At 41.7% G+C, this 17,368-nt stretch overlaps 1 protein-coding gene across 1 annotated transcript in view; it reads left to right on the top strand.

The window, feature by feature from the left end:
- The window catches only part of RTTN (rotatin), a 3,641,098-nt gene extending 3,624,081 nt beyond the window's left edge, over nt 1-17,017 (top strand). Inside the window, exon 52 of the mRNA XM_044067142.1 lies at nt 16,768-17,017. Coding sequence (XP_043923077.1) covers nt 16,768-16,850 — 83 coding nt within the window. The 3' untranslated portion in view covers nt 16,851-17,017. The remainder of the gene's footprint in view (nt 1-16,767) is intronic.
- The last annotated feature ends 351 nt before the right edge of the window (nt 17,018-17,368 follow it).

The following is a 17,368-nucleotide window of genomic DNA, read 5'->3' as shown; positions in this document are numbered from 1 at the left end:
CTCATTGAACCATTACTTTGGCCCTCACAAAGCTGTGGCTCCTGGGGCAGTGTCTATTTTGGACTGACAAGAAATAGCGTACCCCAGAGGTATTAATCTGTTTGCCACCCATAAGCATGTATTCTACCTCCTCTCTGTTAATTGCAAGAGGTTGAAGATGGGGGTTTCACTGTGGATTTATTTGCTATCCTGTGACAAGGGAGGTTCCTATATATTTTCCCCCAAAGGACCAATCACAATACCAGTAGATTGCCAGGCACCCAGTATTACTGCTGCACAGGTTAAAACAGCACTGTCCAACGCCAAGAATACAGCTTCTATGGGACCTAACAATATCCCTAGCTGTGTTCTACATGAACTACAGAGTGAACTGGCACCTCACCTGTGTACCCTGTTCATTCACAGCCTCACCTCAGGCTTTGTCCCTACCGAATGGCACACTGCTGCAGTCATCCCCCCTGCACAAAGGAGGAGTGACTACAGACCCTGTGAACTATTGCCCCATTAGCCTGATGAGTCTAATATGCAAAGCTATGGATCGCATTTTCATGGACCTAATAAACAAGGTTATAGGAAATCTCCAAACTCTGGATCCCACACAGTTTGGTTTTGTGAAGAGTAGATCATGCCTGCTCAACTTGGTCGACTTCTTTGGGTCAGTCACCAGAGCTGTGGATGAAGGCAAGATGGTTCATACAGCCTACTTTGATCTGGCCAAGGCCTTTGATACCATTCCCCACTCAAGAATCATAGAAAAACTCACTAAGCTAGGCATCAACCCCTATATCACTAGTTGGGTTGCAAACTGGCTCACAGATAGAACCCACAGTGTGAAAGTAGCTGACTCCAAGTCAGACTGTCGACTAGTCACGAGTGGAGTCCCACAGGGTTTGGTCCTGGGTCCTCTCCTGTTTGGTATCTACTTCTCTGAAGTCCAGGCCAACATGAAGGGACTCTGGCTGACAAAGTCCGCAGGCGATTGCAAGTTGGGAGCTATTATTAATTCCCCAAGTGATGTTGACATCCTACAGAATGGCCTCACTGAGACCAACGACTAGTGTCAAAACCATGGCCTTAAGGTCATTGCCAAAAAATGTGTTCTCATCCCCTTTGGGAAAAACAGGGTCCCCATGAATTACCACATTGATGGTAGTCCACTAAGCACAGAAGGCGTTATAAAAGATCTGGAAATACAGGCTGACAACAACCTCTCTTTTGATCACCACATTGCCACTGTGGTCAGAAAGTTCTTATATGTGGCACATCTCATTCTAAGGGTTTTTCATCCAGGAAGAAATACGTCATTGTTTCCTGTTACTCTTCCCTCATTAGGCCAGTCATCGAGTACAATGTCCCATTTGGCATGTACCTCACTAGACACCTGCAACAACTGGAGAGGCCACAAAAGTACCTCACAAAGAGGATCCTAGGCCTTAAACACTTGTCCTGTATGGACAAACTCAAAAAAACTCCAGCTATTCTCTGTCTCGTATTACCTACTTAGAGGCGATCTCTGCTTGACTTACAAAGCCATGTCTGACCCAGCTCGGTTAGAAATGCTACATCTAAAGAAATTCTAATCCCTCCGCACCACACGCTGCAGAGACCTCAACCTCATTACCACAATCAACAGAATGTACTGAAGGGACAGGTTCATAACCCAGAGACTGCCCATGCTATGGAATAGACTTCCCATATATGTCAAGCAGAGCACCTCGCTGACCCTCTTCAAGAGAAGTTTGATGAGTGGATGGGAAATAGAAAATTCACCCCAGGGATAACTCCAGTGGCTCTGCTTGACACAGGCACTGGGAACTAATGTTGGGTGGCACGATGCCAGGATAATCCTATGGCTAGGTTTGTAAAGGCCCCAGGGCCATCAGCCTAATACACACCTATGAACCTATTTCTCTTAATTCTACATCTGATTGCAAAATTGGAAAAAGAAACAAAAATTATCCTTGTTACCCTTTTGTGGCTGCGAACACTACAGCTTTAGAAAGTCTGTCGGTTTCAGGTGGAAAGTTTTCCTGGCTTTTGTTGGAGGTGATCCTTCAAGTTAGGGAGACAACCAGCTCCACTTCAGGGCCAGCATTTCCGTTGCATCAGACTGAAGCAGTTAAGGATCCCTCCATCCACCTGACGGACTCTGTCAATTTAGAGTTTCGTTGTTTGGGTGGAACAGTATTTGATATCTCCGAAGTGAGTTTACAAGAGATCTCCACCTATCTCAGGCATCTCTATAATCTGGACCTCAAATTATTTTATGGTTAAGGTGTATATGTCAGCTATATCTGCCCATTGTGACACTGAAGTGGGCAGGACTGTTACCCAGCACCAGTTGGCCATCCAGGTCCTTCTCTGTTTTGTCCTAAAAATCCTTGGCTGGTTAAATGTCTTAAGATAAAAACTTTAATGAAAATGCCTGCTGTTTTCTGAGAGATATGGAAATAGTCATATTGCTAAATGGAACTGTTGTAATAACTGTGGTTGTCAGAAGTGTAAGGGAATTTTTAAATGATGCATGATCCCTCCTAGAATTTACAGTCCTAGATTTTTGGCAGGTTGAGTCATGGAAGAATAAATTATTTAATGGGCTCTGTATCTCCACTCATCTTAGAAGAACGCCTAATTTCGGTGTGATTAGCAAGCCCATTGATCATGAAGTTCAAACCTCTAGTTTGCACCTGCTGTTTCAGTGATATTGAAGTTTGTTCCTTGGGAAACACTATTCCTAGCGGCATCACTTTTTTTTACTGGATCTCAGAGCTTTAGGTCTTTAGGTGCAGGGGACCTTTTCTGGTCATTCATAATGATTGTCCCTAGTACTAACCTACCATTCCCTCTAAGAAGTGTCTTCCAGATTGTCCATAAATCCATTTATCTGATTTCTATGCTGTGGCAGAAACCAACAACACAAAAGCCTTTTGCACTGTGGATATGCATCACCAGCTCAGATTTTATGTGAAGCAGTTAGAAAACTGTTAATCTGATTTGATTTGGAGAGGGAGAGGCAAGGCAAACCATTTACAGGCAGATAGCCACCTGCATTAGCTTGTACATCAGGTCCCTCACTACTCATTGGAAAACATTGTAATCAAAAGCCACTCCACTAGTAGTGTGCTTGCTTTCCAGTGCTCTTGTCAGGATTGTGTCTGTTGTAAACAGCTCTGCTGTTGCCACTTCTTCATTGGTTCATATGTTTATGAAACATTAATTTCTGGAGTGCATCTGTAGGCACAGGGCCTCCTTTGGCATCTTAACAGTTCCGGACTAAACTATCTGAACCTTGTCCTTTTGGCTTCCCTCTGGTTCCGTCCTCTGTAGTGGATTTACTGCATGTGATTCGACACAACTAACATAACCTATCAAGGAAGGGGACTTTAACCTAAGAAATTGCAATTATATACAACACTATTAGTTGCTCTGAGGTGACCCTTTTTTGATGAGTCCAAAATACCCTTCCATGTTATCTGTATGCTTGGATAATTCCTCTGTCCATTCTTGGCTTTTCGAATTCCTTGTAAGTTGAGCAAGTGTTTGTGTGTTGTTGCCTAAAATCGAGTACTTGCTCAACTTACAGGGAACTCCAAAAGCTGAGCAAGCATTAGCTTGTATGTTGAATGCAGCAATGTAGGCATCTAGCTTTCAGTGTTTTCTTGGTTTGCTAAAAGATGAGCCCACCAGTGTCTTGGAGCAAACTAACAATTTCAGGGACTTGGTATGATTATGTATGTGGTATATGACATCATGATATATACAAACAACCAACATGCATGCCGCTGAGCATAGAGAGCCTTTTGATAAAATAAAAAACTTTCAAATCCTGATTGGCAAAGGATGAAACCAGACAGTGTTCTGTCAAGATGACTCACTGTACAGATCAATTGATATGATAAGAATATGCCTAATCACTTAAAAAAGCACTCTGCCACTCCTGATAACCCCACATCATCACAATTCTGAAATTTCTTTAACTGGCATGCTTGGGGGTCATGATCAAACCTCTGTGCTTCCCACTTAATTTCTGCCTTTTACAAAGTTTGGGATCTGAGTCCTAGCTTCCACTGTTTGAAGATCTCAGAGGGTCAGTACATTAACCACTTGCTAAAGGAGTCAAGAGAAACCAAAGGCCATCATTACCTGCTAAGAAGATGCTGGCTACTGTAAGTGACCAGTACAGAAAACTAGATGAAAGTATTAAAGCCCGTGATGTCTCCATATTTGTTAAAATTAAAAACAATCACCTCTAGACTAGTTAGACAAGAAAATATCTAGAAGTCCTCAACATTCAACATATCATAAATAAGACCCCTTACTCCTTATCAGGTCATGGCTAACTAGAAGACCTCCTCTATGTCCCCCTCAGCCCATTACTCCTACCTAATTTGTATAGAGCCCCTAAGCATCAAGTCTTCTCGGAGAAGACTTAACTCACCCCTCCATCATCTGGAAGATGTATTTATCATTTAGCGTGTTTGCCAATAGATTTCTGGACTTGATCAATGCAGAGTCTTTGGACCAGTTACTCAGCAACCAACTAGTACTGTACAAACCTAATAGTAAATGATATCACTGACTCTGCCCAAGAAGATATAGTTAATCTACTAGTGGATAAATTTAGCTCCAACTTCACCCCCTCCCCACACACACACACACACACACACACACACACACACACACACACATTCCCAGATTTCATATATGCATGTACACCCCCTCCCCACACACACACACACACATTCCCAGATTTCATATATGCATGTACACCCCCTCCCCAAATAAATCCAGAATGTAAGACAACATCTGTCATTTTCTTGCACAAAGTTGCAAAGCTGGGACATCACTGAATGTGGAAAATAGATTTACAAGTCTGACCAGCCTCACCTGTAAGTCTTGAGAAAAGGATAATTATATAATTAATAAATAAGGAGATAACCTACAAACATTTTCTTACATAAAGCTTAATCTGTGGTTGTAGCGTGCACACTAACCTCGTTTGCCTATTCCCATGACCCCCCCCCCCTTACAACTCCCTTATTGGCAAACTTCTAACCATAAATTCTTCCTCGCTAATTTGCTCAAGCTCTAATGCAAAAGAGTAACTCGTTCCTGGTGTACAGAACCTAAGGACACTACACCCCTCTTTTCATAATCTTTGATAAGGTCTCGTTCTCCATTTAAACACCATCACTAAACTAACAGACTGCCTTCTCTAACTTAAGTTGAGTTGCACCCACTCATAACAGCTCTGGATAGATTAACTTGTTCATAGTTTTGTTTTCTGAGCATTCCAGCTCTTGCATCTCTTCCTGCTCTGTTCGTCCATGCTACGTTCGACCTCATTCCACTTTTCTACCCTACCCCCATTCCCACCCAGCTCTGAAAACATCACATATATAGCTAATAAACTTTTTTCCCCTTCCTCCCACTCTCAACCAATTACACTTCCTCCATCCTCTTCCAACCACACTCTGTCCTTTTCCCTCCCTTCTTTCACTACTGTGTCATCACTCCCACCTAACAAGCAAACTTACCCTCTATACTCTTCTCCCAGTCTCACTATAACCGTCTTCGCTCCAGTCACACTTCAACCCAAGATATAATCCCCTTCTAAGACAACGCAATACCCTACATCTCTCTCTTCAGCTACCTCCTCCACCAATCACAGACAGCCATCATCTAACTCCCTCTCCATCTAAAGAGACCTATACTGTCCTGCTGCATTCTCTGTACCACCTATTACCAACTTTTCACCAGTCCCCTCTCCTCCTCTTTATACTTACTTTGCCTCTCCATCCTGTCCCTAACAACACTTACTCAGTCCATAGCTTGAGCCCACTCTGTCTTCTCCACACACTAACAGCATTCTCTTCAGTACAAAGATTTCTCACTTCCCCACCATGTTCCTTACTCTCCTTTCAACACTTCTTCTCCTCCTCATGTCATATACAAATCAATCCTCAACACCTTCCTCCAACCTCCACTTCCTATACCCTACATATTGAAACCCATTACTCATTTCCATATCTTCCTCACTCTTTCTAACTACTAACTCCTCCCTTCCAAAGATCAAAATCTCCCCCCACACATCATACCCCCTTAGAACTAAGCACAAATATCACTTTCATCATCTCTCACCACCAACCATACTCTAACTCTGCTATACCTTACTCCTTTCTGGAGACATTTACCCTAATCCTGAACCAAACTCCAGTCCACGCATGACAATTCAAGCCACACACCAAGTACCTCATCACCCAAACTCACCCTCCAAGCATTTAACTGTATACTGAATCAATATTCACAGCATTCTTAACAAAGTAAGTAAATTTCACTCTTAGATGGCCCAATACTCTCCTGATATAATAACTCTTATCAAAAACATGGTTCAAACCCCACATCTCCAACCCTCCCCTCAGGTTGCAATATACTACTACTTGACAGACCTATCAAAAAAGTGAAGGTGTAGCCTTAATATACTCTGGCCAGCTCACCCTGTTGAACTCATAACCGCCAAGTGTAAACTCAGTGACTATAAAACACTAACTAGAACTAATATGTATATATATATGTATATATATATATATATATATATATATATATATATATATATCCCCTGGTGATAATGTTACCATATAGAAAAAAATCCCCTCCTGGCTCTCACACAACATACACAATGAAACCAGTCTCCTAGAAGATGTCAACATCAACTGCCTATCCCTGACTTCACAATTGCCTAGCTCCTGCATAAATTTACACGATTTCAAACAACTTATCTTCACTCCCACCCACATTAACAAACCAACCAACTCCAGTTCTATCATTGACTGGATTTTGGTCTCCAATCCTAACTTGTGTCACCACCATGAATTACTACCAGACTCCATTAGTGACCACTCTCAAGTTTGCATGCAAAATCCCCCCCCCCCCCCCACATTCCTAGATCACACAAATTCAAAGAGTGCCATATGCTATCCAACTTCTACCCTGACATATTCATTAGTATTCTGTCCTGTATTAACTGGTCCTTCCTAGCTTACATAGCTCTCGATGAATCTGTACAAAATTTAGCTTCATATTTCTAAATATACTCAACTCTTTTGCCCCTTCTAACAATTAGAGTGAAATATTGCTGCTCCCCGTGGTTATCCCAGCCTAAATGCTCTCTCATGCGTAAAAGAAACAATGCCTGGAAACTCTGAACTAAGACTAAATCCCCCTCACACCACCAAACCTATAAAGAACTCCGCAACCTCACCAAAAAACATGTCAACGATAAAAAAAAACTTCTGCCATAACCCCCAAACAACAAATATCAGTAACCCCCAAAAATTCTGGAACACGATCAATCAAATCCTGCACCCAGACAACCCCTCAACTCCTAACCCTTGCTCAAATAATACTCCCCAAGAAACTGCTTCCATATTTAACTCCTACTTCATTGACACAATCAATAAACTTATGTAGACTCCTAATGCCATTAACACCTGTGATCCCCCATCCCCTCAAAACAAAACAACCCCTTCTCTCTAAAACCAGTACCCACAAGCAACATAAAAAAACTCCTTCTTAAGCTTAAGTCATGCTCCCCATCAGCAAATAACTAACCTCCATTATTCCTTAAGACAGCTGCTATTTCTATAGCCCATGCCATTTCCATCCTCATTAAACACTCAGTTAGTGAATCCACTGTAGACTCACTCTGGAAACAATTCTTTACTACACCCAACCACAAAGGAGGTAACTCCACTGAACTATCTAACTGCCAGCATATAGCGGTATTTTCTCCCGTATGAAAAATACTTGAAAAATGTGTACATAAATCCTGTATTATCTAATCCAAAAAAAAAAAAAAACATTCTCACCTCCACCCAACATGGCTTTCATCCTCGTCACAGTACCACAACAACCCTCATTTTCTTTACCCACTCTTTCTCCCTAGTCAGAGACAACAGCAAACTCATCTTCTGTTTCTTCCTAGACCTCGCCAAAGTTTTCGACACTGTCTCTCACCTTATGCTCCTTTCCAAACTCCCTGATCTCAGTCTTTCCAGTTCACCTATCTCTTGGTTTACTAACTACCTCTCCAACAGACAGCAGTCTGTTAAATGGCTCTCTTCACTATCTCCCTTCCTCCCCATCAAGATGGGAGTCCCTCAAGGGTCAGTACTTGGCCCCTTTCTGTTCAACATCTACACTCTTACTCATCTGTCATACAGAGTGCCGATGACTTTACAGTAATCTTCACCTCAGATACCTGCACACTCTCACCCAAAAATCCTTCAACTCTATCAAAAACTGACTGTCAAATAACCAACTTATACGCTTTCCCAAAAAGGCCAAACTTCTATTCTTACCCACATCCCTCACCCACCTCAAACCCATAGTCTCCATTTCACCCCTCAACAACACAGTCATCCAGGTTGAAACTAAGCTTCTTTGTGCAATCTTAGACAACCAACTCAAATTCAGCTTTCATGTGCTCCATTGCATCAAGAAAACCTACCTAAAACTAGGCGTGCTTTACAGAAATAAAAAGTTCCTTACAAATGACTCATGATTCTCTCTTTCCTATGCCTGCCTCCTCCCTACCCTCTTATACAGCTCAGAAATCTTAACTAACCAACAGTTTTCTCTCCTAACTAAAATCGAAACCACCTACAACAATATTGCTAGATTTGCTGCTAACCAAACCTTTAATTCTCACCACTGTCATGCTCTTAGGACCTTAAACTGGTTGTTAGAATCCCCCCACCAACTGTTACTCTCTCAACTACTCATCATCTATTCTATCCTCAACAAGCCCTCTTCCTGTCCAGACATCTGTTCTCTTGTCTCTCCTCTCTATACCTCACTAGTACCCTCAGGAGCTCTGTCCAAAATCACTTAGAAATTTATAAGCCGAAAAGATCAATAGGCCAAAGTTTGTATAGCTATGTTCCTGCCCTTTTCTGGAACAAGCTTCCCCTAACCTTAGGAAAAACAACTCAATCTCAGGAATTCAAGAAAGCTCTCAAAGATTATCTAAGTAGTACCTGGACATGCCACTATAAATGCCCAACTTCTCCTACTCTGTCTGACCTCTCATACTACAACCTCTCAACCCCACCACTACTGGCTCCCTATTACCTTCACTCCTTCCTCATTCTGCTCTCTCATCCACATCACCTAACTTCTTTACTCTCAACTTCCTCTCCTAACTTGAGTATAGACTCTGTATCCCCCCTTAGCTTGAACTTCTAAACTTACCTTCTGTTCCTTATAGTATATATGAATGTTTCATGTAGTTAATTAGACAAATATCATTATTCATGCTCTGTGAACCTTCTGTACAAACAGAATAGCTTTTTTCTATTCTTTTTAATGTATATGTGATTGTTTCATCTAATTAGTTTAACATACTACATCTATTATGCTCTGTGTACCTCTGTACTAACAGAAAATCTTTGTAACCTGGAGTTGTACTACCCTGTATTATTCTCTTCACTGTTGTCAGATAGTGATAGTTGTGCTCATTTTCTATGTATTATTGTTCATAGGTTGATACTAGTCTATCTGCCCTAGGGCATTTACAAGCCTAGTCAGAGTGTGTTTGGCTTTCGCCACCCTTCTTAGATTAGTTGACTGTGCCTCTGTATAGTAGGTCACAGAAGATAGCCCATTTAAGGTTAGTTTACCGTGCCTCTGTCTAGCAGTGACGCAGAAGAGATCCCAGGGGTAAATTTACGATCTCCCATCCAAACATCAAGATTCTTCTTGAAGAGGATCATTGAGGGGCTCTGTCTGACATGGATTGGGATTTTGTTCCAGAGTGAGGGGAGCCTCTGGGATATGAATCTGTCCCTCCAGCATGTTTTATTTATTTCTGTGCTGAGGTTTAAGTCACTGGGGCGTGTAGTTCTGATGGATTTGGATTTCTTGAGGTGGAGCATGTCTATTAATTCTGGGTTGGACATGGCTTTATACGTCAAGCACAGATCGCCTCTGAGTAGGCGGTAAGCAACTGAGTAGAGCTGGAGTTTCTTTAGCCTAACTGCGTAGGGCATCTGTTTGAGTCCTTTGATCCTCTTAGTGAGGTACTTTTGGGGTCTTTCTAGTTGTAGCAGGTGTCGGGTAAGGTACATCCCAAATGGGGCATTGTATTCAATTATGGGCCTGATGAGTGATGAGTAGAGGGGTACAATGACCTCTCTTGATCTAGATGTGAACCCCTTCATGATAAGGTGGGCTATATAGAATGTCTTTCTAACCACTTTGGCAATGTGATTGTCAAAGGAGAGATTGCAGTCTACTTGGGTCCCCAAATCCCTAATTACTTCTTCCATACTTAATGGATTACCACCTATGTGGTAATTTGTGGGCACTTCGTTTTTCCCAAAGGGGATGACTATACACTTTTTGGCATTTAGCTTTAGGCCATGGCTCTGGCACCAGTTATCCGTCTCTGTGAGACCTTTTTGGAGGATGCTTGTGTCAGCCGGCAAGTCGATTATGGCCCCCAGTTTGCAGTCATCTGCAAACTTTTTCAGCCATAGTCCTCCTGTGTTAGCCTGTACCTCAGAGAAATATATACCGAACAAGTGAGGTCCCAGGACTGAGCCTTGTGGGACGCCACTTGTAACTGGTTTAGAGTCTGACATGGCACCTGCAATTCTGACCAAGTGGGTTCTATCCCTAAGCCAGTTTGCGACCCATCTTGTGACATAGGGGTTGACATTTAAGCTGGTGAGCTTATTTATGATGCCCGAGTGGGGTATTGTGTCGAAGGCTTTTGCAAGGTCAAGGTAGGCTGTGTGGACTACCTTCCCTTCGTCTATGGCCTTGGTGACTGTTTCAAAGAAATTGACCAGGTTCAAGAGGCAAGATCTGCCCTTAACAAAGCCGAATTCGGTAGGATGCAGTGTTTGGAGGCTCCCAATGTCTTTGTTTATGAGTTCCATGATGATACGCTCCATAGCTTTGCAGACCAGGCTAGTTGGGCTTATAGGGCGATAGTTTCCGGGGTCCGTTGTGGCACCACCTTTATGGAGTGGGACCACTGTTGCTGTACGCCATTCTTTGGGTACATATCCTGTTGTAAGGCTGAGACTGAACAGTGATTTTAAGTGAGGGTTCATTTCTTCTTGGAGCTCATGTAAAATGCAGCCCGGGATGCTGTGTTTTTTGCTTTGGAGAGGGCAGCTCCCACCTGTGCATCTGTGATGTCAGGGAGGCTACACTCTGTTGGGATAGTCATTTGCTCATTTGGGGGGGAGAAGTTTGCACTGAACCTGTCTGCCAGGATGTAGGCAATGTCTGTGGGTTCAGTGTATTTTTTTGTCATTTTGCACTAACTCAGAGCAGATCTCGGAGTTTCCACCCAGGTTTCTGACATAACTAAAGAAAGCCTTGTGATTATCTTTAGCGTCTTGTGCAATTTTTCTTTCGAAGCTAGCCTTAGATGATTTTATGAAGGATCGTAGTTTCTTGCTAGTACTGATCAGAGTTGCCTTCCCTTTCAGGGATTTTGCTCTATCATGTAGTAGCTTCCTCCTTCTGTTGTACAGCTTATTTATGGCTGGGGTCCACCAGACAGGTCCCCTGCCTTTGGAGGAGTATGTCTTGGTTTTATTTGGGATAACATGATCCATGCATTCCTGTAGGTATCCATAGAATGCATTTGTAAAGGATTCTGCAGTTTGGGCTGTATTTTCCACTGGCCCTGGGGCTTTGAAGGAGTCCACCTTGGTTTTGAGAAGTGGGAAGTTTGCTTTTGAGAAGTTTGTGACCGTGGATTCCTTTGCTGGGAGTGGGGACGGGATATGGATGTCCATAGTGATTAATTTATGGTCAGATCTTACCAATGAGGGGTATACCTCTGGTATGGAACATAGAGTCCCCATGTTGGTGATGATCAGGTCCAATATGTTTTCTTCTCTTGTGGGAGTGGTGACCAGTTGTTCCATAGCATTTGAGTTTATAAATTCTAGGAACCGTTGGGCTAGGGTGCTGGGGCTTGAGTAGTGCTCCCAGTCTATGTTTGGGTAGTTAAAGTCACCCAATATAATGGTGTTTGGAGAGACCTTCATATTCTCCAGTGTCTTCAGGAAAGCCGAGTGGGGTTCCTGAGTTTGGGAGGGTGGTCTGCAGCAGGCTACAAACTGGAAGGCAGTTTTGCCCATTGTTAGTTGCACATGGATGGTCTCAGATGCTTCGTGCAGTGCCACTAGCCTGGAGGTATGGGTATCTTTGATGAATATGGATACTCCCCCTCCTCTTGTGGTTCGGTCCGAGTTTTGGGGCCGAAAAGCATGGTATGAGGTATAGCCTGGTAGTGCTGGGGTGCTTTTGGGAGCCTTGAACCAGGTTTCTATTACTGCACAGATATCAATATTCTCCATACTGAGGAGAGCCTCGAGTGCGTGCATCTTGAGGTTTAGACTTCTGGCGTTGAGCAGCATTACCCTTAGTTTCTTTTTACTTGTGTTGTCTAAGGAGGTGGGTTTGTCTTTTGAGCCTTGCCTAAAAAAAGGCAAAATGGGGGTGGCAAGAGCCTTGGCCAGTATTCGAAAACCCAGGGGTGACAGGTGCAAGGTGTCCCTAGCGAAGCAACGTGGCTTGTCAAGCATGTCATCCCAGGCTGACAGACACTGGATCCCTTTTGAGTGACACCAATACTTTAGCCAATTGTTGAAATTGATCATTTTGTCTTTATACTGTGGTATCATTCTTGGTGAGGGTAAGATGCTACTCAAGGTCAGGGTCATACCGGCCTGGGCCACATGATCAGAGAGCTCCTCTATGTCTCTTTTCATGTAATCCAGGGAGGTACGTCTCAGGTCATTCACACCAACATGTACAATGATGGAGTCATATTTGTACTTGCTTTGGAGTGACCTGAGTGCTTGTGTTATGTGGCGAATCCTGGCACCCGACAGGTAGCTTACAGTGACCTTCTCCTTGTGGAGCTTTTCTCCCTGGGCCTGTGCTGAAAAAGGGCTCTAGCTCACTAAGACTATCCCAGTCAACAAATGTCAAATAAGTAAACAAACTCACTCTAGACAAAAGCCATTTGCATTTGTTAAGGACAGATCCTGCCTTCTTAACCTGGTTGACTTCTTTGAGAAGGTTACTTACGCAATGGATGGGGCATATTAGTACACACTGCATATCTAGACCTCGCAAAGATGTTCAACACCATGTGCCACAGGTATAGATAAACTATCCCAGCTAAATGTTAATCCCATTGTAATTCATTGGATAGCAAATTATCTCACAAATAGAACCCAGGAAGTAAGGGTGGGCTATTCTACCTCCTCCAAAAAACCTGCCACTTGCTCAGGATTTGGTCTTTGCACCACTCCTCTTTGGCGTTTACTTCTTGAGGTCAAAGCTGTTGTTAAGGGTTTATGGCAGGCTAGGTTTCCAGATAACTGTAAACTTGGTGCTATCCTAAACACCCAGAGGACACAAAAATACTCCAAGAGGGCTTTTCCCAAACCAGTAGCTGGTGTCAAAGCCTTGACTAAACTGAATGCTAAGAAATGTTATAATACTATCCTTCAGCAAGTAAGAATTCCCTTGTGACTATCACATTGACAACATAGCCCTGAAAATTGATCCAGTAGTTAGGGACTGTTCTTCGATCACCAAGTGTCCACTATTGTAAGAAAGTGCTTTTTCATTGCACAACTTTTTACTAAGGGTTTACCATATAGGTCCAGGAATTTGATCCTTTCACTATGTTCCATACTCATCTGGCCGTTAACTGAGTAAAATGCTCCCTTTGGTATGTACCTGTCCAGACAGGTGGCACAACTCGAATGCCCACAATGCATTTTTACTATGAAAATCAAGGGCCTAAATCATAACAAAGAGCCTTGTCCATATTCTCAGTGTCATACAGGCTGCTGAGGGAAGATCCCTGCCTCACATACAGAACCTCAACAGTCCCTGTCCTGTCAGACCTACTACACATTTGCAAGTCCAAACATAAAGCATAAACACCTGCTCAAGAGATCTAATTCTCTTTTACAACATAAATAGATCATGTTGTAAGGATAGCAATGTATCACAGAAAATATCACTTCTTTGGGATCTTCTTCCTTTCCACATAAAGCAAACTACTTCTTTTACACTGTTCAGACTTAATCCAGATGAATGTATATGTTACCACAAATTCATCCCCTGGTTTAGCACCCAATCTTCATAGGAATTTATGGCTAATCTTCTAAATATCTTCACTATCACTAGCCTCCTAAGTACCTGTATGTCAGACTTCGCTTGGGGGACCTGTTCCATGAACATGAAAGTCCAAGATATATGGTCAGGATAGAAAAGGAGAAACCACATAAATGTCAAGGAAATGAAAGCCGTGATCGTGGCTCTACAATCTTTGCATCACCTCTAGTCCTCAATAGTGGTATTCTTAACAGACAATACCACTGTAATGTGGTACATAAGCAAACAAGGAAAGGCGACATCTTATTTCTGCAGACTTAAAGCTGCCTTCAGGCAGTTTACATTCCCACAAAAAATTAACTCAGTGGCAGATCAGGCAGATCCTCAAAACTGGATGTTGAACAATCTTTCTGCAGATTACCCATGAGTAGAGAACTCACAATAGATTTGTTTGCCTTTACTCTGAAAAGACAGCTAAAACTGTTCTGTTCTGTTCCAGAGTCCCATATCCAGAGGCTGGGAGAACAGATATATATCAGTCTATTCAAAAAGGAAATTCCTTTATGCATTTCTTCCCTCTCCTGTGATTCTAAAGACCCTTCTCAAAGTCAAGAATGGCAATCCACAGATGATGTTTGTGACCCCTTTTGACCCTGGCAACATTGGTTCTCCTTTTTTTTTCATCTGGCCAAGGGCAATCACCACAAATTATCCAAAAGGATGAATTTGCTCTCACAATCAAATGTCTGTCTCATACATCCAAACTTATAAACCCTGAACCGTTTAGTTTGGATGAAAGGATTTTTGATTTCATTCAAACACCTGTTTTCTGAGGATGTGCTACAAGTATTACAAGAAGCTAGAAGATCTGCTATGAGAAAATGTTATGCTTCTAGATGGAATAAGTTTTGTGTTTGGTGCCAAAATTAAAACCAAGACCCTTTATTAAATGGATATGCTGAATACTCTTTTCATATCTGTGCGACCTTCTGAATTCAGCATTGACATATTCTTCTATCGAAGCACATCTTTTAGCCATCTTCACCTATTTACCTGGAGATCCACCTCTTTCTATATGTTTTGAGGTCAGTCAATTTTTTAAAAAGTATCTTTCACATCAGGCCATCAAGAAAGTCTGTTCTTCCTCCTTGGGACCTGAATTATGTTTTAGAGAAGTTAACTTTCCTGCGTTTCAGTCAGCCTTCCTCCACCTCTCTAAATTTCTGCCCCAGGAAGATTGCTTTGCTGATGACTCTGACTTCAGCAAAAAGAGTATCTGAGTTACATGCCCTTATGATTTTTCACAACAACCATGGCATCTCTTGAGGACTAATCTATCCTTTATGCCAAAAGTCGTCAATAAAATCTCTCTGAACCAGTCTGTTAACTTATTTCTTCCTCAATCTCCAGAATATGGGAGAATTCTACATGTGCTAGGTGTTTATATACAGTTTCTTTTTACACTGTCAGAAAATCTGGGTAGCTGTTCATTTCTTTTCATGGTAAAACGAGGGTTTGCCCAGTCTCTAAACAGATGGTCTCCAAATGGGTTTCACTGGCTGTATCTCTCTGTTATTCATGTCATAGAAAATCCCTTCCAAGCCATATTAAAAGCTCATCTTGCCAGGGCTCTTGCTTCTTGTGCTTTTTTAGTGGTCTGAATTAAAAAAAAAACATTTTAGAAGCAGCCACTTGGACTTCCATTTACACCTTTACATGACACTACAAAATAGATGCCATGTCTAGAACTAGTTTCACCAGAGACATTCTTCATGGGGATGCCAGATTCCTTGCCTCATGACTCCACCCAGATAGTCTAAAAGCTTTGGGAATACTCACATGTCAGTTCATTTGAAATTGTGATCAAATGAAGGATAAACTGCAGTTGTGTAAGAATTTACTGTAACAGTAGATGTCCAAACTAATCATGTTGCAGTATCTGCACCCCCCCCCTTATGTATTATTATTTCTTTTTAGCCAAGGTGGACATTCTGCTTTTCCCCCCTCTTTTTCTTTCTTATCTGATATGAATCTGGTTTTTACCTTCTGTCTTCCCTCACCTTTTCTCTGTTTTGGGCAAGAAACTGCTAAGGAACTTTGAGCCCGTATGTTCTTTATGTACAAGGATACTTGTTCATGCCTGAGTCACGAGGCAGAATTATGGAGCAAGAGGAGGGCGCTCAAGCTTTGGTTTAACGGCCAGATGTGAGGTTGGTTGCAGGATACTTCCTATAGGTAAACAGTAATGCAGCAGTGATCAGTTTGGATGTATACTGTTATGGGTCTCACACAGCTGTATTTTTTATAAAATAATGAATCCCAAGACTAATATGTTCTTAACTTCATTTTCAGATGCTTCACAAAACAGTGAAGTTATATCGTCAAACAAATGAATAAGTTGTTTCTGATTGTCTACTGAAAGTGAAATGCATGCCAGATTTTCTTACGTGTCATTAGTTGTATTACATTTGATTTATTTCATGTGATGTGTTTCATGTATCATTAAGTCTAAAGCAAACTGTATTGACTTTTTTAATGCTGTTTTATCCTTTACATGACAGTATTCAAAAAAATTGACCAGGTAATTTTGTTTCTTTTTTATAGTCATTTCAGAAGCAGATGATGACCCTCTGAGACTTTATAACCTCAAATGCCTTGATGCACTAACAAGACTTCTGAATCTTTAAGAAATTCCTAATGTTAGACATCTTAATCATGAAATTGTTTTGTTTTACAAATCTATTTTTCTAATAAAGAATTTTATACCAGGGAATTAAGAGCCTGATATTTTGCTAGCAAAGAATTTTATACAAAAGAAATAAGAACTTATTTTGCTTGCCGATGCACTATTCACTGAATGCAAATCATAAGCAGAATTCTGTTTCTTCCGCTAAATAGTTATTTTAAACAATCTGAAATATAGCACTGTATCAACATTTGGGGCATATGTAAATGTTGCATGTCATCCTACCTTAGGGAAGAACACTGTATTGGTAGATAATAATGTTTTGTTTTATTCACCATTGAAGCTATGTTGGTGTTGCCACATTTTTTTGAAGGTGTTATGTTTACCTGTGAAGGCAAGCATTGGTCTTGCTTTGAAACTGGTACTGATGTGCAGTGGGTTATAGCTCCCATATTTGCAGCAGTAACATACTCCTAAATCAGTTTATCTTGCTACCTCAAGACTTTTAGTTTCTGTCAA

This window comes from Protopterus annectens, chromosome 3.part1 (genome assembly GCF_019279795.1).
Source record: "Protopterus annectens isolate FY-2018-M chromosome 3.part1, PAN1.0, whole genome shotgun sequence".
Lineage (NCBI taxonomy): Eukaryota > Metazoa > Chordata > Ceratodontiformes > Protopteridae > Protopterus > Protopterus annectens.
The sequence above is the reverse complement of the archived record's forward strand: the minus strand, read 5'-3'. Positions and strand labels throughout refer to the sequence as shown.